Below are 21,039 nucleotides of genomic sequence, written 5' to 3'. Positions count from 1 at the left end.
TTCAGAACATTAAGGAAACCACTGCTGGGAACTATAGCGAGGATGAGATTCACGCAATGCTTCATGAATGCAATATGGATCCTGACGAGACCGCTCAACGCCTACTTCTTCAGGGTATATTAATTATCTTCTCTTCACTTTGTATTCATACCTGATTTCTCTTTAATTTGAATTTGGATCCACGATGAGAGATTTTTAATTTTCGATTTGGGGTTTTTTTTTTTTTCTCTCTAACTTAGGTTTTAGCATCTGATTCCATCTGCTCTTCCCTTCTTTGATGTTATCTGAATCATCGGTTTCTTCGCCTGCTTAGTTGAAAAGCTCTTTTCTGATTCTGTGTTATAACCGTTTTTGCCACAAAAAAGTTTTCAGGATTTGATTTAGAATATACGCGAATCAATTACTTCCACTAGTGATGTGTGAGACAAAGGGTATAGTATTCTGAGTGGTTTGTCTATGGGGGAATACTTTTGCTATGTAGATGAATCTATTGCTTGGAAGTTCACATTATCAGGGATTTTAGTATCTTATCTAAACAAATTGTTTTGAAAAGAATCAGTGGTAACCATGATTTTTTCTTTAGGTTTTAGAGTAGATTTTCTCGGCAGTTGTGGTTTTGCATCAGGCTACCTGTTTGTGCATCTTGTAATTTGGAAATGTATTCTGGGATAGGTTTTAAGTTTTCTTTTGTTGAGTTATTCTATACAATCTTCTATGCTAATGCAAAAACTGTTTATGACTCTGCAGATCCATTCCATGAGGTTAAAAAGAAGCGTGATAAGAGAAAAGAGGTATGGGGTGGTGTTTGCAGTTCATTTCGTCTATTTCATGAGTTTATGTGTAAACCATGTCTACTAGACAGCAAATATTGTGACATGGAGATTGACGGTTTTATTTGAATGTTACAGAACATCAACAGCAAGGATTCTGCTGAATCACCATGGAGATCTGGTGGCGCGGGCCGTGGTAGCAGGGCCGGTCGGGGGAATTTCTCTTCGCGTCATGCGTCACATGGTAATCAACAATCAGGCTAACTCAATTTATTACAGTACTTTCATCTCTTAATATGCAGCATTAGTTTTCTCCGAAAAGTGGTTTCTTACTGTCACAATCCTGTTTGTTATATTTACTCAAAGTTAATTCTTTCTTGATTTTTCTCCTAGGACAGTACTACATGTTTGTGTTCATGAATGGCCTTTAGTATGTAGCGAAAGAATATGATAGAGTTAGTTCCTAGCGGCAGTCCATAACTTGTTGCTTTTGGAAGTTTTCAGTAACTGATGAATTGTCTGTTGTGAATGTTTATTGCTAATCAGATGTTGCTGGTGCAAAGAATTCTTTTAGAAAAGAAAATGGTCCAAAGCAGGTCACTGATCCATCAACTTCAACCTCTCAAGAGATAAAAACGAAAGATATTACTTTGGTGTCAAGGTGAGTGTTCATCCTATAGTACTAATCCCTTTTACCTATCATTCTCCTTGATCCTATGTGACATGTGACATAGAGGTGGATGTATTTATACCCTCAGTGAAAACAGGGGTTGGCCTTTTTTCCAGCATGGTTATGCTCAATAGATGAACCTTCTCATGATGTTTGTTTTCTTTTTACATTGATGTTGACAGCCATTCAGCTGTGATGGATAAAAGTATTGTTGGTCTGACATCGGGAAGCTCTGATGTTCATCATTCTTCCAACCTACCAGCTAGTTCAGGTCAGCTGAAAGCTACTGGATCTTCAGTCGCCTCAAACACCGGTGCACCATCTTCTGTGGAATTAAACAAAAATCGTGTAGCAATTGTCTCTAGGGATGTGCCTACTGAGCAGAAAACGGTTGATTCTCTGCCACTCCCTCGTCCAACTTCTTCTGAAGTTCGATTCACATCTTCAAATCCCAAATCAGAGCAAACAGCACATGAACAACACGTTGGAGAAAGCAAGTTCCATGCCAGATCCCGTGGGGCTGGGAAGACTGTCGTGAATGATACTTATGTTCCGAGGCCTGCTTCATCTCATAGCAACAGTACGGGTAGTCGGCCGTCTTCTAATTACAGTAATCGGTCGCATCAGACTGTTGGTACTCAAAGAGGTAACAGTGATACATTTATATCTGCAGTACTGGATTTCTTCTCTGTTATATGAAATATTTAGCATATATTCCAGGTAATAAATGTGCATAGAAATCAGAAACATCAGGCATTGCTTTTATAGGAAACACTTTTTGTTGACGATAGCTCTTCATTATTGTATTTCTTTTTCTCATTTCTACAAGACTGTAATCTTCTGACATCATCATTTCAATGATGCTTGTTTCTAGGTGCTGGTTCCGTTAAGGAATGGAAACCGAAGCCAGTGAACCATAACACTACCCAGGGTTCTGGTGCATCATCTACAGGTGAAGCTCTTGCAGGTCCTACTGAAGCTAGTGACAAATCTGTTGAAAATGTTATCCCTTCAGCAGAGGCCACATCTAGATTGCAGAGACAGCTGGAAGACTTGCAGATTCAACGTCAGCATGTTATTATTCCAAACCATATTCTTGTTCCAGAGGCTGAACGAACCAAGCTAAGCTTTGGAAGCTTTGATGCTGGCTTTTGTATTACGTCTAGCTCAGTAGCCTGTCCAGAGAATGAAAAGAGATCTGCACCTCTCGCTCATGATTCGCAGGAAGTTGAAGAGAGTTTTGAAGAGGAGGAATTCAGGTATCTTTCTCTTCTTTGTCAGTTATTGTTGATGTTGTTGAGTGACTATAGATTCTCAATTTAGAATGAGTAAGCTGGAAAGAAGTTGTTAATAATAAATTACTTATGGAATAAGGTAAAAGAAATTTCCAGGTGTAGTTTGCGTGCTCTGTTAAGTAGCATAGTTGAAACTTCCAAAACAGTATGGTGTACATCAGGCTCTAGAACATATATCTTTTTTCATGCTGTAGGGTATCTGTTGATCGAGTAATGTCGATGGTTAATTGGGATAGAAACAACTCTTTGTCCTGCCTGGCTCCTAAGTTCGATACACAAAGAATTTTTGTGCTGTAGGATGGGTTACGGAATTAAGTTTCTGGAAGTCGTAATGACCTTTCCATTATGAACACTTAGTGAGCTATACAAAACCTAACTCTTTTCATTTCTAGGTACTGAACTTTTATGTCTTGAAATATGACTGTACTTATATGCCCAGTGCCTAAGTGAATTTTTCATTTATGATTGCAGTCACCCAAATGTCCATTCGACTGAAAAGGAAGAGGACAACAATGCTTACCTTGAGTCGCCTTCACAAGTTCAAGATAATATGGCTGGTGAAGGTAATACCGCAACAAATGTAGGTCCAGAGTATGAGGTGCCCAAGCAAGAGAATATGTTGGAGTCCGAAAGCAATCAAACCTCCTTTGACCGTGATCCAAGTAATATTAATGGTCTTGTTCCTCCAGCTCATGCGAGCCAGCTTCCACAATTTGAGAATGCTGACCCTCAAGCACGTGATGGCCTTCGTATTCCCAATTATGCGGTATGCCTTATTGTTGTGAGGTTTTCTTATGGTTGATATACCTTGCTTTTACTCTTCGTCGATCAGTAACATTTTTCTCATTATATAGTTTTTCGGCATTGTCATCTGTAGTTTATCTTCTAAACTATCTATACTTCTGCTGTTTTGAAGGGCCAACAACCATTTGATACAGCGAGTTACTATGCTCAATTCTACCGCTCAGGCCCTGAAAGTGATGGCCGTATTTCTCCCTTTGTTTCCCCAGGTGTTGCCTCCAAATTTAATGGGACCGTGTTGCCTCCGCATTCATCTCAAACCATGCAAGAGGTTAGCCTTGTATTTTATTATAGAATTCATACCTTCGTGATTTTGACCTGATTTAAGATGAGACTCTTTCGTTTATACATTCAATCTTCCAACATTAGCAGCATCGTTTTGATAGTCAAATTTGTCATGTCGGCCACTTGGATTTAAGTCTCATTTTTTCTTCTTGATAAAATTGAAGTGATTCTACACTTTCTAATTGGTCTGTATATTTTTATGCTCAGATGCATTATAACACTTTTAAAAGATCAAAAGATAAAGCTGTTACAAACATGTATTAGTACTTTTCTGTGCCTGAAATGCTTGAACATGTTGATTTGCAGGGTGGAAATAACTTGGTTCTCTCTGCTGCTAGTCCACCACCACTGGTAACTCAGGCTGCAGGACTAATGCAGAGCTCTATACCTGTCACACAGCAGCCTGTTCCTGTTTTCCGCCCCCCGGGTTTACATATGTCGCATTATCCACCAAACTACGTGCAGTATGGACACTACTTCTCCCCATACTATCTACCTCCCCCGACAATGCACCAGTTCTTAAGCAATGGTGCATTTGCTCAGCAACCTCAGGCAAGCGGTGTATATCCTGCTCCTCCACCTCCTGGAGCTGCAACAGGAGGCAAATACGCACTCCCTCATTACAAGCCCGGGACTAATACAGGAAACATGACTCATGTCGGTATGCCTGCTGGTTACGGACCAACATACGGGTCCTTCCCAGCAGGATATAATCCCACCTCTGCTGCATCAGCCGGGAATTCGACTTCCAATGAGGATCTCAACTCATTGCAGTTGAAAGAAAACAACGGCTACAACACAACAGGACAACAGGTATCTATCCCCTCTCCTTTCCTAAACCAACTCAGTTGAAAGTTTAGTTCCCTTTCCTAATGAATTTATATTCTTGGGGTCTCTGCAGAGTGAAGCATTGCCTGTATGGATTGCTGGACCAGGACGAGATGTGTCAAGCTCTTTCTACGGTATACAGCACCATGGGCAACATGTGACTTACGCTCCAGCACAAGCTGGGCATGTCGCGTTCCCAGGTATGTACCATCCGGGACAAGCAGTAACAGCAGCAGGAGTTCATCATCCACTCTTACAACAGTCTCAAGGTGTGGCTGGAGCTGAAATGGTTGCACCTGCGCCTAACGTCTTCCAACAGCCTCAGCAAACGCAGATGAATTGGCCAAGTAATTACTGAAACAGGAAGTATAAAGGATGAAAAAGATTTTGAAGATTCAACAAGTTTGAAATTCCAGAGAAATCAGGAAAGATATGGTGCGGGTTTTTGTTGACTTGCGTGTGTGTGTGTGCCATCTAACAAATTACCAAAGAAATGAAGAAGCTATGAAGTTGAAGGCTTAAAGCATGAAGGGGATTTTACAGAGAAAGATCAAGGCTAGGGGAAGGTATTTTATGAATCCAGTGTTTTGATGTTACTATATCTTTTTGTTTTAGCAAAATTATTGCTTTCTTAGTTTTTAAGAGGTCTTTTTTTAGCTCTCCTTTTAAGTTTCTGAGCTAAGCCAAGAACTTTGCTGCCTGAGTCTGTATCTGAAGACTCTTCTTCTCTTCCTTCTTTCCTAATAGCCTTTGGTCAATGTTTTCAAATCCGTGCCAGCAATCAAATTGGACAAGTTTCTTGATCGCGTTCATCTTAGTTCTGTTTGGCTACCCTCAATTTCAATATTTTATTCCTGAAACTTGAAATTTACTGAATGTATTGCCTATGTAAGGGTTACAAATTTGTGATGTAATAAGTCTTCATTAAAAATACAAATATATTAATGAGTTCAAATGTTACAACAAGTTTTGGCATTGGTTCATCGTTAGATCAAATTGTAGGTAGCCGAATCTCGTTATATTCGAATCCAGTCGGTTGGTACCACATAAATTTGTCTGATAGATCGATCCTGGATAACGTCTTTAATTTACAAGAATGCCGAGTACAAGACAGAGTACAAACATTTATGAGTATACAAACAAATAGACAGGCATATACAATCATATTGTTTAAATTACTCTAAATTTCCCTGCTTTAAACTACCAAGAGAAGAACAAAATTCATGGAACCCTGATCAGTGAGACGCCTGAAGAAGAAGAAGAAGTAGAAATCGGAGTTGAGGTAATTTGTTCGCAAGGAAAGTCAGAGAATGATCCCTCTGAACAAGAATGAAGCTTCTAAGGCCAAAAAAACCGATTGAATCCCAAGAATGAATGATTGCTTTGCTTACAAGAGTCAGTCTTGGATCTGTTCAAACTAAGAGTAGTCTTGTTTTGTTAACTAACCCACAACTTTTCCAAGTTGCTCACTTCAAACTGCCCATAAGTCAAAAACCTTTCTTATTCGGAATTTTTCGCCATCTGTATTTACCTTTCAAAGAGACTGACTCTTCAATAGCTTCTAGTTGGGGTGAGAGGGTCGTAATCATAAGCTTCACCAGCTTTGACAAATCTCCCCTTTACACGCCGTCTCACATCAGCTCTTGCTTTGCGAGAAGCATACCTCACTCTCTTATCAAACCTGTTTCAAGAACAAAAAAGAAGCCAGAGTCTCATTAGGAAAACCACCCTGCACTCACTCCTATTGATGCGCATGAATTGCATTTTGGCAGAATACTACTTACTTGCGAGCCTTCTTCTTTTCTTTGTAACGCATAACTGCATTATTACGGGTTACTGAATGTGAGCAAGCATTATTATCCTGTGATGTTGGAGGATACCATGGTGGCTCCCCTGAGAGCTGCATAGAAGACGATGCACCACATTCTTGGAAATCTCCAGCACTACTTTCTCCAGTGACTCCAGAGAAAGAGATATTCGAATGTGCTGGCTTCGATGCAAAGCAAATGATTGGCTCAGTTTTCGAACTCATGAACGAGTCATTGCTGTCAGCTGGCTGCACATGATTCCCTCCCTGCATCAAAAGAAGTATTAGAACCACACAGAGATGCATCCAAAGTTGATGATCATTGCTTGTAAAATCTAATAAGCAAGGTACCTCTGTAGCAGTTTGGTGCTTCTGGAAGAGACTATCGATTCCACCATGGCCAAATAACTCTTCCGAGGGATTAAAGGCAACACCAAAGAGCTCTTCATAGTTCTCAAGTGCCAAGTCAACTTCATCCATACCGAGGTTCCCATAGAAGTCATCTTCACACACTCCAACATCCTTTATAGACAAACAAGAAGTCGAGTTTAGTAACAAGAAAATATTTAAATTCAAAAGTAAATATAACATATTGGAGTGAAAAGGTTACCTTCTTAGCAAAAGATGAATTCCCTTGTGCAGGGGAACTGGTTTCAGGAACAGTAGAGGATTCAACCAAGACATCTTTCTTATTATCCTCGTTGCAATTTTTGTCGGTAGGAGCATTATTATTATCGTCTATATTCATCATACCCATTTCTTGTTCACAAATGGATTGTCCTGCTAAGTCTAAACAGAAAGACCAAATAGAGGCGAGCTCTGAGCTAGAAGGGCAACCAGAATAGCAACTAATGGTTTGCCTCTTATGCTGCTGCGGAGAAGAAGAAGCAGAAGACGAAGAATTGTTGTTGTTGTTGTGACCAGACCAATCACAGTTTTGACACAGGGAAACTCTTTCTTCGACACACCTGACGGTAGCAGGCTGAGCATTGCATCGCTCGCAGATAAGTGTCCGAGAATGACGTTTGGACAATGCGTTAGCGGAATGAACACTACGGTCACAAGAGAGACACAAACAAGCAGCATCTGATCGACAGTAGACCATAGATCTTTGTTCACCACAGAAGTCACACATGTAACCCATCTCTTCCTTCACTCTTGACCAAATCAACTCCTGTTGTTAAAAACAAAAAAAAAAAGTCAGAAGTTACTCAAATTAGATTTAAAAATATAAAAGAAAGACTTGGGATATAGGAAAAAAAAAACAAGCGCTGATATTACAAGAATTTCTGAATAAAGGTTAGTGATTTCTATAAACAGGTGGAGCATTGATTAATAAAACCCCAAAGGAGAAAGGATAAGAAAAAAAAGGAAACGTGGAACCTAACTTGATGAGATTTTTACTAAAACAAAACAATACAGAGGGTTTTATTAATGAACAATCAAGAGACCAAAACCCACAAAAGGAAATTTAAGAAAGAAAAAAAACAAAGAGCCAAGTACAGATCAGTAAAATCTACAGACTACAGGCTTTTTGTTTTGTGTGTTTGACTTGATATAGTTCAAAAAAGGAACCAGATCGAGAAATTCTCAATTCCCGAGAAGAGATAAAAAAAAAATCAAGCTTTTTCTGATTAAAATCCCAATCATCATATCATCATCTGAACAAGTTTGGGAAAGAAAAAAAGACACGAAAAGCCCTCAATCGAAGATCCAAATTCAACACAAGATTTTTTAAAAAGTAAAAAAAAATAAACCCTTGATCGATAAATAGTGAATAATCAAATACTAATTAACACTAATTGATTATATAACAGATGGCAATAAAACAACAAAGAACACTAAGAAGAAACAGATAGAAGAGAAACAAAAAAACACTCACGTAAAAAAGAAAGATCTTCTTGAGAAGAATTTGAATCCAGAAACTAATATCTTCTGCAGAAACTTCTTTAAAGAAAGAAGAACAAACAAAGAAACTAAAACCCTAGAACTTCTTTCTTCTCTTCTCTCTCTCTTTTTTTTTTTCTTTCTGTGTGAGTAATGAATGAGATGAAGAGAGGAAAAAAAAAAGAGGAATGGATAGACAATGGGTGGGTGTGTCCGCAAAGGGACATGTAGGCGCCTGCCTTGTGACATAATCTAATTTTCATCAAAAGTGCCTAATCCCTTTCTTTTCTTTTTTTTGTCTTTAAAATTCATTTTATTACAGAACACGAAAAAGTGCACAAGAAAAGGTTNGTAGGGTAATAGTGGGTCCCTGTCGTATTTATAATGAAAAGCAATAAACTTTTATAGGCCCCACACTTTAGTTAGTTTATTTATAATTTACTTAAAATCTCAAAAGGTAATGTTGAAAAAACAGACACGCGCTAAGGGAGTATAAGAACCAACGTACTCGCGACGTGGAAGTTACCAAGTGGTTTATATAGTCTAATACTCCCTCCGTTTCAAAATATAGGATATTTTAGTTAAAACACACATATTAAGAAAAAGTTATTTTTAAACAGCTTAACTAATCAGAAATAAAACTGCATAATATAAAATATAGATTTAATCTAAAAGTTGCATAGAAAATTGAAACATCCTATATTATAAAACAAAAATATTTCTCTAAACATCCTATATTATGAAACGGTTTTTGTTTGCCCATAATGGATTCTTGTCTCAGTCGTTCACCTTTTTTTTTTTTTTCTTTCTCGATGCCTTTTTAGTTTTACACGAATCACAAACACACACACTCTCTCTCTCTCTAGTATTATTATTTAGCTTTGACCTCTACAACAAAAAAAACCAAAATATCTTCTTCTTTTTTTCGGTGGGGTATTCCAAAAATATCTTTTTGGGGTAGAAGAAAAGAAAGAAAAAAAATACTCCCTCCGTTTCAAAATATAAGATGTTTTGGAGAAGTTTGTTGTTTCATAATATAGGATGCTTTCAAATTTCAATGTAACTTTTAGATTAGTTTAGTATTTTATATTATGCAGTATTGTTTCTGATTGGTTGAACTTGTTAAAAGTAAAGACTTCTTAATCTGCGTGCTTTGCTTAAAACATCCTATATTTTGAAACGGAGGGAGTATCTTTTATACTGTATATGAATATGATGATGATGGGGAGAGTGAGAAAGCAAAAGGAAAAAAATATCTGCCAATTTTATTAGATACGTCTCTCTTCTCTATAAAACTCTCTTCAGACCAAACCACGAAGATATTTTTTAAGTTTTAACAAACAAAACAGTTGCTATTTGCTTACCCCCTATATGAATACGTATAAAATAATGGATCTTATGAATAAAAATCATAAAAGCCGCTTGAAAATTATGAAATCAATGATAGATCTCTTTTGTCCTTTTGTTCTCTTTCTTCTTTTCTTATTACTATTATTATTCACCGGCTTTACTTAAACCCCATTACTTTTTTTTTTCTGTTCAAATTCGATTAAAATGATTAATAGGAAACAAAACAATATATTGATTGTATCACTGATAATATATATATATATATATATATAATTCTAAAGGTTTTTGGAGTTTTGGATGACAACCCACCTACAATTTTTTAAGTGTCTGTGTTCTTTCACATGTTTTATTTACGATAACTTTTTAAAATATATATTTTACAAATAAGTTTTAGATTAATTAATCGATGACAACTTCAGTTAGAACCTACAAGTTAAACGACGTTAAAAACAAAATGTATTTTAAAAGTATTCTTTGTGAAAAAGTATTAAAAAGAGAGAAAGAGAGAGTACAATATTAACTTTTGTACTCATCGTATTGCTATTTTTTCTCTATATTATATTATATCATTCAGACTCGTATCCAATCAAATACGAAAGATGAGATTGAAAACTTATTAGATCATAGCACGAACCTTAATAGGATAAATTATTGACAAATCTCCCCTGGAAAACAAGTATATAATCAAGCAACGATAATGAAAGCAAAAAAAGTTAAGGAAAAAAGGGGACGATAAGACGCACTAAATAAGAAAAAAAAATACAAAAACAACAAAAGCTTTTAAACATATGATGCTGAGAGATATGTGAGTCGGATAAGATTCTGGGACGATCCGAAACTTTGGTACAAAACATCGTATTCCTCACGAATATAATACCACCGGCTTTGAGAGAGAGCTGACGACACCTCACTTATTTTTTTCTCTTAAGATAACATTAACTATCTATAAATCTTTATTTATACTTCCATGAGTGCCTTTTATGGACTTCACACCCATCTCTCTTTCTTTTTATTATTATGCCTCTTCCACCCAATCATAACTCAAATCATTAATATTATTAATATATCCGACTCTCCTAGGACAACCATTAGCTGTGTGAGTGACATAACAAACACTACAGGATCCTCCCATGAGTTGACCAAATATAATGTACCTTTATAATTCAAGATCCTAATTGCTTTTCTTCGAGAGTTTTAAGATTTGTTTGAAACAGCTGGTTTCTTTTCATAAATATCTTAGAAAAAAGCAATAGTGAGTGACATGGACTTCATTAAGCTGAGAATAAGAGTATTATTTAAACAAACGAGGTCCAATAGGGAAATTTAGTGCAGGCCCAAGCAAAGACTGTAGCCAGTGTGTTAGGCCATGAAAAAGACCTGACCGGACCTGATAAGATTAACCGTAAAGAGCACGCCATGGACTTTCCTCTTCTTTAGATGTCTTTGATGCGCTCCACTTGATTCTGTCTCTTGAGAAAGACAGTCCTGTCCAACTTGCCACAAGCTCCCCTGTTTCATGAATCACCTGTGATGACAATTACACAACCCACAATTCAGTTAAAATCTATGTTCTCTTAGAATTGACAATAGATTTTTAATTTCATGTGAATGCTCTAGTGACCTTGCCGAGTATGAGTGGATTTATAAAACTCCACATAAAAATGAGTAGAAACTGAGACATACCTGAAGCTCTTCATCTAGAGCTTTGCGATATAGGCTACTACTTCTCTGTCCTATGAGAATAGAGGTAGGCAAGCGTTTGACACGAGCTAGATGAAGCAAGCATGACAAAGGTTCATAATGGATCTGCATCAGTGGTGGTGGTTTCTCGATGCGAGAAGCAAATAACCTACTGGTATCTGTTTCTGTACCAACTTGAACGTAATGAAGACTAGCTTTGCTGTTATTCGCTTCAAGGGATCTGTTATTAAACTTAAGCTTAGATGCCGCCACAAGAAAAGGAGCCACAATTGTGGGTAGAGTTGATGCTTCCCTCGAAATTAAGTCGAGCAGTTCATTCATAGCACACACTAATAGAGGAGGCTCATAGCTTCGAAGAAGAAAGATCGAGACCTTAAACAATGTAAGAAGTAATCAGAAAGTTAAGCAATGCAACCATGTTATTATCGCATTCAACATAGAAACAAGAAAACATGAAATTAAGTCTTGCAACACAACCATGATACTGATGAACAAATGATACACAAGGGGATAAATCATGATCACAAAAAGGGCAAAGGCCTAAATCTAATCAAGCTTAGAAGCTAGTCCGATAAGTTACGGTTCCACTTAGCTACTACGGGAAAATGAGACTGTTAATGCTTTCACTCGCCTTATATATATATAACCTCCTCTACTAAGCATTCTCACCTAAGCAGAAGAGACTTATTAGTTTCTATCTCATAAGGCTCTAGCTTTAGTTTTAGTGTTGTAATACAATCGAAGAAGCAATCAACTAGTGAAGCGAGAATTGAACCATCATATTACATATATCCCAGTAATAGTTTCATGTCCCAAAGAATCAACACATTAAGGCCAGGGCACCACTACTCTTCAGCTAAACTAGTGTAGCACGAAATAAAATTTCAGTTCTAAGGACAAACAAAACAGGTTCCGTATAATAGAGCAGCTCCATGTAATGTCTACTAGAAGAAATCAGAACTCAAATTTAACTATGAAACACTGATCTCTACGAGAAAGCCGCTAAATTCCTACTGAACCTGATAAACTCCATTTTGGTCGACGAAGTGAACGATACTGCCGCCGGTTCCGACATCATCTCGGACGCCATACTTATCCAAAGGAAGCTGGATCTGTTCTTCTCTGCGCATGAGATTACAAATGTTAAAGTAGAGAGTATTGAGATTGAAAAGACAAAATCGAGGTCAAGGAAGAATCGATTACAGTTTGCGAAGAGGGGAACTAGGGCTAGGGTTTAGAGCATCAGCAATGGTTGCTGCGAATCCATCGGAATCTTCCCATAGGAATACAATCTTCTCCGCTACTTTCATTGCCCAAAGCTTGAGAACAACAACTGACTGAGCGAAACTCGTTTTAATCCTTCAGCTTCAGCTTATTGCGCAAGAAGAAGAAGCAACTCTCTCTCTACTCTTTCCTTCCAGAAACCTCATTTCTTTTTATTTGTCATATAGTCCCTCTTTTTCTCATTGGTTTCAATCTGAACCAAAATAAAATCCGAATTTTAGATTTATGAAGTTTTCAACCTACAAAAGTTTAATAAATCACTTTGATAATTCGAATATCTTAAATCAACACTACCATTAGTTTTTTTTTTATATCAATCAAATTTTGAAACAAAGTCATCGATTCTTCTACCATTACAAAAACAGAAACTTAACAGTTGTATGTATGCAAATAACTCTCACCAGAATTTCTAACAAAAGAACACATACAGCCATACACTAGGTAGGTAAAGTTCTTTGTTATTGTTTTTTAATATCCGACTATTTCTTGCTTCTACAAAAAACAAAGGTGCACCCGGTGACTCTTCCGACCTCACAACTTGTTAAAAAAGCGGAATGTCCTGTAAGGTGCACTGGTGCCTCCTCTGGACCTAACCGCACTGCTAAAGCTCTTCTTCCACCAAAATATTGATATCATCAAGCGGATCTCTGTCACAAAACTTTTCAATGATTTAAACCTTCTTCTGCATTGATGATGTTTCACTACCACTATGCAATCCAAAACAATGGACTACTTACCAAGAAGCTGTCGGGGACATGTTTAGAGCATTGTAGTGTCCACTGGGTAGCTTCCCAGTACCCGCAAGAAGGTAGCAAACTCCTGCCCATTAAAGACACCAGAGTCTTAGTCACATGTACATGTACATGTTTTTAGATCTATTAACCCAAGGCTTTTACCTCGAGATGTCTAAGTGCGTTCTGAGCAACTTCATCAGCCATAGATGCTTCAAAGTCCACATAGAAAAGATAGTCAAAGTATCTGTCAAGCGAAAAAAATAGAGTGGCACTTTCATGACTACTAAGAAACTGTGGGTTATGGTACAGACTTTAAGAGTGGATTGTGAGAGAAATTACTTTAGCCCTCCAGATGCTCGCAGAGGGTGTTTCCTTAACGGGCGGCTTTCAATCTGATCAAAACCACAAGATAATTGTTTGTTAGGGATTGGAAACCAGACTAGCTTCTAAACAAGGCTGCACATTAGAAGGAAGATTTTGAGTCTACTAACTAACCTTTGTGAGGTTGATTTGCCTAAGGGCAAACACAGCAAGTGCTTTGAAAAGTACTCCAGGCCCTTCCTCTAACGAGAAAACTATACTTGTCTAAAACAAGATCATAAGTAACTCATCCATCAGTGATATATACATTGTCAAACAGCAGAGAGTTACGACTGAATTTGGAAAGTAACAATGGATTTCTCACCTTGAAGAGTCTGTTAGTTCCAGGGATAATGGGTTCCCTTGCGAGCATTAGAAATCTTGTAACATTATCACAGTCATCCTACATTGATTGCACTTCGCTATCAGATAATCCACAAGTGCAAAGATATAAATGAAAAAGGCATCCAAAAAATCTATACTACCTGGATATCTTCAGCAACTATGTTCAAACCATATATCTTTGCAGCTTCTGCGCTGGCAACTGCTGCTGCATCATTTAATTTCTCGAACGCAATTTGCTGCAAATCAAATTCACTAACTTATTTAGTTGCCATTGTAAACTGTGAGTGTGAGTATAAACATACTTGGAACATCAAACTTACCTTTGCAGCACCAGCAGTGTCATCTACTGCTTCTCTGACCAACCCCAATTTGGTTAACGTGTTTTCACATTGGGCGAGAGCCTGAGCCAAAGACAACGGTTAAAGCTTTGGATAATATCAAGAGAAAAAAAAAGTTCAATTATGCACCGGCATGTAGGAGGGTACCTGTGGATGGCTAAGCACTCTTCTCAACTCTTCAATATTTACACCATGGTTAGCCAACAAACAGTGACGGACAGCTAACTTGACTTCGCCAACAATATGCAAATTGTGTCGCAGCAGAAGATCATAGTTTCTATGGATACTTCCACCTAAAGAGTTCTCAATAGGTAAAACAGCTCGGTCGACAAGCCACCGCTCAACTGCCTAAAACAAGAACAAAGATTGGCAACTGGTTCAGTCTAATGGCAACACAAAACTTAAGACAGATGTATGGCAATGAAACTTTTACATACAAATTCCACAAACGAAAGTAGATGACTTTTTCCCTAGACTCACATTAAGAAATAAGAACCAAAGAACAAAAAAAAAAAAAAAAGATTCCCAATCTCAGTCTTGAACAGTGAAAAAGTAGCAAAAGAACAGAATCAAACCTCAAAAGCAGTGTCAAACTCTTCGCATGGAACAGCTTCACAGTTAGGATAAGCCTTTTCAGCTGCTGACTCGCTGTATGCACCTCTTACTCCCTAATTGTAACAACATCATTAGCCAATAAAACCCCCAAAAACATATAAAAAATTAATCAGAAACAATACATTTTCCGTGAACAATTAACCTGATACGCAACACGAACGCGGGAGCCATTGGAGGAGACAGATTCTGCTAGCTGGTTCGATGACAACGGTTCTATTATTAAAAACAAAACAAACCAATCATCACTACTACAAATGAAGATATCTATCTGCAGAAGCTTGATTGATCTTAGCTCAAACATGTAACTAAAGGAATCGAATCCATACTAGGAAGCAGAGGAGAGTCTTCGAGAATCTTCTTGACTTCCATAGCTCTCACGGACTTGTCCCTACCATTTGCATCGTCTTCCCGGAGTGACGCCAAGACGGTTACGAAACGGTAACGTTTTGAAGATCCGCATCCGTATCGGACAAAGGTGTTAAGTTTACGGTTCGATGGTGACAGATTGCTAGAGATTCCGCCGCGAAGCTGAGTCGCCGGCGTCGTCAATCGAACAGCGTGCACTGCCATTGATGTTGTTTTTGACGGCTGTTTTTATTTCTGATGTGAAAGCAACAATAATATATGGAAGGTGGAGGTGACATTAATGGGCCAATTAGAAGGCCCATAATATTTATCTAAGGCCCTTACTAAAAAAGTTGAGGCAGACCAACGAAACACAACATACAGTACTACTGTTTTTGATGAAGAATATTATGGTAGACCATTAAACAAGGAGTCTAGTTTTGACACTATAATGTGAAGTGGTTATATTGTGAATTGTGTGGTGTAGAGAGTCTCTTTATTTGGCTCATTTGAAATCTCCCTAGTTTCAGCACCATCACTCTTTCTCTAATGTCTCGACTCTCAAGATTAAACACATTTACACAATAATGGAATAGGAATTAGAAAGGGGAAAAAGGTATGAGAGATTACATCCCAAAATACTTGAATGCCTTTCTATTGGCGTTTGCTACTTTCGCTGTAGTCTTTGCGATTTTCATAGCAAAAGGTTCAAATTCATCTTCTCATCTTTATTTTTCAACTTCTTCTTCACTATGGACCTCTTCCTTCTCCCCTGCACTCATCACGGTATCCATCTTTCTTCCTGTTGGTCCATTTAGGCTATGTCTGTTTCAAATCAAGAATTCTTGTTTTGTATTTTCAAGGAAAAAAGGAAGAGAAACGGATCAAATCCAGGTCATGGATCTTGGAAAAGAGACGGGAAGGTCGAAGCAGAATTAGCAACCGCGAGGGCGTTGATCAGAGAAGCTCAATTAAACTCTCATGCTACTTCATCATCTCCCCTTGGAGACGAAGACTATATCCCTCATGGGGATATTTACCGGAACCCTTACGCCTTTCACCGGTAACAATATACGTATGTGTTTACTTGACATGGAAGTTACCCTTTATTGATTCAGTTTACGTGTGACAGAAGTTATCTTCTTATGGAGAAGATATTCAAGATCTACGTATACGAAGAAGGAGATCCACCGATATTTCACTATGGTATTTGTAAAGACATATACTCAATGGAAGGACTGTTCCTAAACTTTATGGAAAACGATGTCCTTAAGTACCGCACCCGAGATCCTGACAAGGCTCATGTCTACTTCTTACCTTTTAGTGTTGTCATGATCCTTCACCATCTTTTTGACCCGGTTGTTCGAGATAAGGCCGTCTTGGAACGTGTCATCGCTGACTATGTCCAGATAATTTCCAAGAAATATCCGTATTGGAACACAAGCGATGGGTTTGATCACTTCATGTTGTCTTGCCATGACTGGGTACGATGTTTCTGTATGTTTTAACCAATCGCCGGTTCTTCAAATTTCGGTCTAGTTTATAATTCTGCTTAGGTCATCTAATAACTCAAGCACGGACTGACCACGTTGTTACAGGGTCACAGGGCAACATGGTACGTAAAGAAGCTATTTTTCAATTCCATAAGAGTACTATGCAACGCCAACATATCAGAATATTTCAATCCAGAGAAAGACGCTCCGTTTCCTGAAATCAATTTAATGACCGGGGAAATCAACAACTTAACCGGCGGTTTAGATCCAATCTCTCGTACAACACTGGCTTTCTTCGCTGGAAAATCACACGGCAAAATCCGTCCGGTTCTTCTAAACCATTGGAAAGAAAAGGACAAAGACATTCTGGTTTACGAAAATCTACCGGACGGTTTAGATTACACAGAGATGATGAGGAAAAGCCGGTTTTGTATTTGCCCGAGCGGTCACGAAGTAGCTAGCCCGAGAATACCAGAGGCTATATACAGCGGATGTGTACCGGTTCTTATCTCGGAANCAAGAAATATCCGTATTGGAACACAAGCGATGGGTTTGATCACTTCATGTTGTCTTGCCATGACTGGGTACGATGTTTCTGTATGTTTTAACCAATCGCCGGTTCTTCAAATTTCGGTCTAGTTTATAATTCTGCTTAGGTCATCTAATAACTCAAGCACGGACTGACCACGTTGTTACAGGGTCACAGGGCAACATGGTACGTAAAGAAGCTATTTTTCAATTCCATAAGAGTACTATGCAACGCCAACATATCAGAATATTTCAATCCAGAGAAAGACGCTCCGTTTCCTGAAATCAATTTAATGACCGGGGAAATCAACAACTTAACCGGCGGTTTAGATCCAATCTCTCGTACAACACTGGCTTTCTTCGCTGGAAAATCACACGGCAAAATCCGTCCGGTTCTTCTAAACCATTGGAAAGAAAAGGACAAAGACATTCTGGTTTACGAAAATCTACCGGACGGTTTAGATTACACAGAGATGATGAGGAAAAGCCGGTTTTGTATTTGCCCGAGCGGTCACGAAGTAGCTAGCCCGAGAATACCAGAGGCTATATACAGCGGATGTGTACCGGTTCTTATCTCGGAAAACTATGTATTACCGTTTAGTGATGTTTTGAATTGGGAGAAGTTTTCGGTTTCGGTATCGGTTAAAGAAATACCGGAACTAAAAAGGATATTGATGGATATACCGGAGGATCGGTATATGAGACTATACGAAGGAGTGAAGAAAGTGAAGAGGCATATATTGGTTAATGATCCTCCAAAGAGATATGATGTGTTCAACATGATTATACATTCCATTTGGTTAAGAAGATTAAATGTTAAACTGTTATGACACGTACATTATGCCAAAACTAGATATAACTACGGACAACGAATCTTCTTACTACTGAACTTTATAAAATAACGTATTGTTTAATATAAATATGTAACTTTAAAAAAAAAAAAAAATAGAACCTATTCTTTTATGGATGTCTTCAATCAGTTGGTAAATCATATCTACAAAATACAAATATATATATTGACGACAAAAAAAAAAAAGGAAAAGTCCAAATAATATAAATATATCCATATCAAAACAGAAGCAAAATTTACTCCACACAAAGAAAAGAAAAAAAAAAAAACGTTGGCTGGCTTCCTTCTCTCCTTCTGCTGAAGGTTCTTCTCCTATGCTTTTATTTATGTTATTAGTATTTGTTGAATAATCTTCTTTTTTTTTGTTGTTGGTAAAGGGTTATAATTGTTGGATAATATTATTCTTTTGAGTTATCTTTCAGGAAATATTGCACAAATGTGTCACACATGTAGACGTAGACCAGCCGCGATCCACTGTTTTACGGAGGCGACTAACTTGTGCATTTCTTGTGACTGCATGCGACATCGTGGACCTGATGCAGGACACATACGTTACCAACTTTGCGAAAAATGCTGGGTTAATCCAGGTTTACTCCTCTGCTTTGACCACAAAATCGTTCTTTGCCAATCATGTTATTCACTCCATTACAACTGCGTTCCCGATGGCCATCGCTATGAAATCGTCAATCTTGTTCCTCTACATCTCAATAACCCCGATCATGAGCATCAGCATCATGCGCATCAGCATCATGCGCATCAGCATCATGAGCGTGAGCATATGCTACCTCATGTGGTTCTTCTCCAGAGAAGAGAAGGGATGTTTGAGATGAGCTGCAACGGGCATAACAATTGCGAGAGATGGATGTTTGCAATGAAATGTGAATCATGCGTAGCTTCAAACGCTGTCGTTTACTGTCCTCAGCATGATCACATTTTATGCGATAATTGTGACCGAGTAATTCACTTTACCAATCACCAGGGCAGGGCAGTGACGCCGCATATGAGGTTTGTGCTTTGCGTGAGCTGCAAGAGACTCTCTCGCAATTTTCTCATCGAAGACTCTTGTTTCAGCTTATCACCGACTCATCCTCCGGCGTGGTCTTCCACAGGGCCCGGTCAATAGAAATGTTTCTTAAGCTTTAATTTTGTTTTACGTCCTTTTTGTTTTAAAGATTTTCATTGGATTCTAGTTCTACGTGAGTTATTGCTTTCGGTTTCGTAACATAATTCTTTTTTTTTTTTTAATAAAAGGCAATCTTTTGGAAGGAAGTTATGATCTTCTAGATTCTATCTAGAATTAGTATTAAAAACACTTTCAATTAATAGAATACCGAAACAATCGGGCCGGTATAATTCATGGTTTTCGTTTAGGAATATAATTATTTATTTCTTTTTGTTGATAAACAATTGCTTATTTGGTTGAATAGAAACGTTGACGAAGTTAATAACAAAATCCATCTTTTCCGGCGATGGAATACTACAAACTTTTTTTAAAAAGGTAAAAAAGAAATATATCATCGTCTATGATTTGAACTCACTATAAAACTATCTAGAAAGAATATTAACAATAATACCAAAATTTCCAATTCACATTTTTTTAATAATTAAAAAGTATATATCTATCGCTATTATGTATATTAGTAGAGATCCTCATTTAATTATTCTTACTGATTCGAAACTATCTCTATTATGTAGATTAGTAGATCCTCATTTAAGAGATATGATGTGTTAAACATGATTATACATTCTATTTGGTTAAGAAGATTAAATGTTAAATTGTTATGACACATTGATGATCCCTATGTGAGTCCAGGAATCTTCTTTCTCCACTCATAGCAGACAAGTTGAGTCAAACAAATTTTGTTTGATCAAGATGCGGTTTGTATTTAAACTTAAATCAGTTTAACTCTTTTTCCTATTAGTTTACTCCAGCTTACATCTCGAGGAGTGAAGTTAACTACTTCTCAGACTTGAGTACTTCACAGAGTAAGATGATTGAGGCGAGATTTACAAATTATGCCAAAAAAATATATATATACGGACAACAAAACAGATGAGTTTTGAGATGCAACTAACAATTACTCCTACTCTTCTCCTTTTGTAATTAGCCAATGTCTACGTGTTTCTTGACTTCCCAGATTTTTTCTCCGCACGTATGTCTTCACTATCTTTGGTTTTCTCTTCTCTTCGGTTTCCAGAGACCTGAAACAATACAAAAGAAAAGAAACACAGCTTAGACGACAAGAAACTCGGATTACTTATGCTTTTTACAGGTAGTAAGTAGACGAGTAAAAAGCTCACTTCTGTTGAGTTGGTGGAAAGTCTTCGAGAGACTTATCGATTGGATTGACTATCATCTTTGATTTCTCCTCTTCGGCTTCAGAAGACCTGAGCCAAGACAAAAATACATTCAGTTTACTGATGTCTTTTTAAGGCATTGAGAAGAGAAGTAAAAAAAAAACTCACTTTTCACTTGGAGGTAAGTCTTTGAGAGCCTTCACAACTGCTTTGCCTTTACCCTTTGACTTGTTCCTTCTCTTAAAATTGTTCTTCTCTTTGGGTTCTGGAGACCTGAACACCATCACAAAACAGAAATCAAGCTTTAAACAAAAGGAAACTCATTTTACTGATGATTGCGATAGGTAGTGAGAAGAGAAGTAAAGAACGCACTTCTCTCCACTTAAGTTTCGGAGAGACTTATCAACTGCATGGATTATCATCTTCTTAACCTGTTCAACCAAACAACAGGAAAA

At 37.7% G+C, this 21,039-nt stretch overlaps 6 protein-coding genes across 8 annotated transcripts in view; 2 read left to right on the top strand and 4 right to left on the bottom strand.

Moving 5' to 3' along the window:
• LOC104744960 (GBF-interacting protein 1-like) overlaps nucleotides 1-5,466 on the top strand; it is a 7,186-nt gene extending 1,720 nt beyond the window's left edge. The window contains exons 2-11 of one of the 2 annotated variants that reach the window (XM_010466100.2): nucleotides 9-114; nucleotides 748-791; nucleotides 909-1,014; nucleotides 1,317-1,431; nucleotides 1,623-2,086; nucleotides 2,315-2,699; nucleotides 3,207-3,501; nucleotides 3,652-3,807; nucleotides 4,128-4,634; nucleotides 4,723-5,466. In XM_010466100.2, coding sequence (XP_010464402.1) covers nucleotides 9-114; nucleotides 748-791; nucleotides 909-1,014; nucleotides 1,317-1,431; nucleotides 1,623-2,086; nucleotides 2,315-2,699; nucleotides 3,207-3,501; nucleotides 3,652-3,807; nucleotides 4,128-4,634; nucleotides 4,723-5,007 — 2,463 coding nt within the window. In that variant the 3' untranslated portion in view covers nucleotides 5,008-5,466. The remainder of the gene's footprint in view (nucleotides 1-8; nucleotides 115-747; nucleotides 792-908; nucleotides 1,015-1,316; nucleotides 1,432-1,622; nucleotides 2,087-2,314; nucleotides 2,700-3,206; nucleotides 3,502-3,651; nucleotides 3,808-4,127; nucleotides 4,635-4,722) is intronic. The other variant, XM_010466101.2, reaches the window with a different exon arrangement.
• Nucleotides 5,686-8,570, bottom strand: LOC104744959 (zinc finger protein CONSTANS-LIKE 9). The gene is made up of 5 exons (XM_010466099.2): nucleotides 8,339-8,570; nucleotides 7,067-7,630; nucleotides 6,808-6,978; nucleotides 6,434-6,723; nucleotides 5,686-6,330 (listed from the first exon to the last, which is right to left on the bottom strand). Exons 2-5 carry the CDS (start codon nucleotides 7,598-7,600, stop codon nucleotides 6,201-6,203), a joined length of 1,125 nt encoding a protein of 374 aa, XP_010464401.1. The 5' UTR covers nucleotides 7,601-7,630; nucleotides 8,339-8,570; the 3' UTR covers nucleotides 5,686-6,200.
• Nucleotides 10,894-12,869, bottom strand: LOC104744958. The gene is made up of 4 exons (XM_010466098.2): nucleotides 12,598-12,869; nucleotides 12,414-12,516; nucleotides 11,377-11,766; nucleotides 10,894-11,218 (listed from the first exon to the last, which is right to left on the bottom strand). The coding sequence occupies exons 1-4, from the start codon at nucleotides 12,702-12,704 to the stop codon at nucleotides 11,090-11,092; spliced, it is 729 nt and encodes a 242-aa protein (XP_010464400.1). The 5' UTR covers nucleotides 12,705-12,869; the 3' UTR covers nucleotides 10,894-11,089.
• On the bottom strand, nucleotides 12,970-15,660 carry LOC104744956 (arogenate dehydratase/prephenate dehydratase 2, chloroplastic). 2 transcript variants are annotated; one of them, XM_010466096.2, is made up of 12 exons: nucleotides 15,397-15,660; nucleotides 15,213-15,283; nucleotides 15,031-15,123; nucleotides 14,603-14,803; nucleotides 14,438-14,518; nucleotides 14,258-14,353; nucleotides 14,098-14,175; nucleotides 13,908-13,997; nucleotides 13,752-13,804; nucleotides 13,575-13,656; nucleotides 13,416-13,497; nucleotides 12,970-13,336 (listed from the first exon to the last, which is right to left on the bottom strand). In XM_010466096.2, exons 1-11 carry the CDS (start codon nucleotides 15,638-15,640, stop codon nucleotides 13,438-13,440), a joined length of 1,149 nt encoding a protein of 382 aa, XP_010464398.1. In that variant the 5' UTR covers nucleotides 15,641-15,660; the 3' UTR covers nucleotides 12,970-13,336; nucleotides 13,416-13,437. The 2 variants fall into 2 exon arrangements, with proteins under 2 accessions (XP_010464398.1, XP_010464399.1); XM_010466097.2 differs by having other exon boundaries at nucleotides 12,970-13,325.
• Nucleotides 16,034-18,266, top strand: LOC104744955 (probable glycosyltransferase At3g07620). The gene is made up of 4 exons (XM_019237094.1): nucleotides 16,034-16,201; nucleotides 16,279-16,478; nucleotides 16,548-16,899; nucleotides 17,607-18,266. Exons 1-4 carry the CDS (start codon nucleotides 16,034-16,036, stop codon nucleotides 18,264-18,266), a joined length of 1,380 nt encoding a protein of 459 aa, XP_019092639.1.
• Nucleotides 20,168-21,029, bottom strand: LOC104744954 (lysine-specific demethylase JMJ25-like). The gene is made up of 4 exons (XM_010466094.1): nucleotides 20,957-21,029; nucleotides 20,753-20,857; nucleotides 20,588-20,674; nucleotides 20,168-20,488 (listed from the first exon to the last, which is right to left on the bottom strand). Exons 1-4 carry the CDS (start codon nucleotides 21,004-21,006, stop codon nucleotides 20,371-20,373), a joined length of 360 nt encoding a protein of 119 aa, XP_010464396.1. The 5' UTR covers nucleotides 21,007-21,029; the 3' UTR covers nucleotides 20,168-20,370.

This window comes from Camelina sativa, chromosome 15, assembly GCF_000633955.1.
Source record: "Camelina sativa cultivar DH55 chromosome 15, Cs, whole genome shotgun sequence".
Lineage (NCBI taxonomy): Eukaryota > Viridiplantae > Streptophyta > Magnoliopsida > Brassicales > Brassicaceae > Camelina > Camelina sativa.
This window is presented reverse-complemented; position numbering and strand designations above follow the sequence as displayed.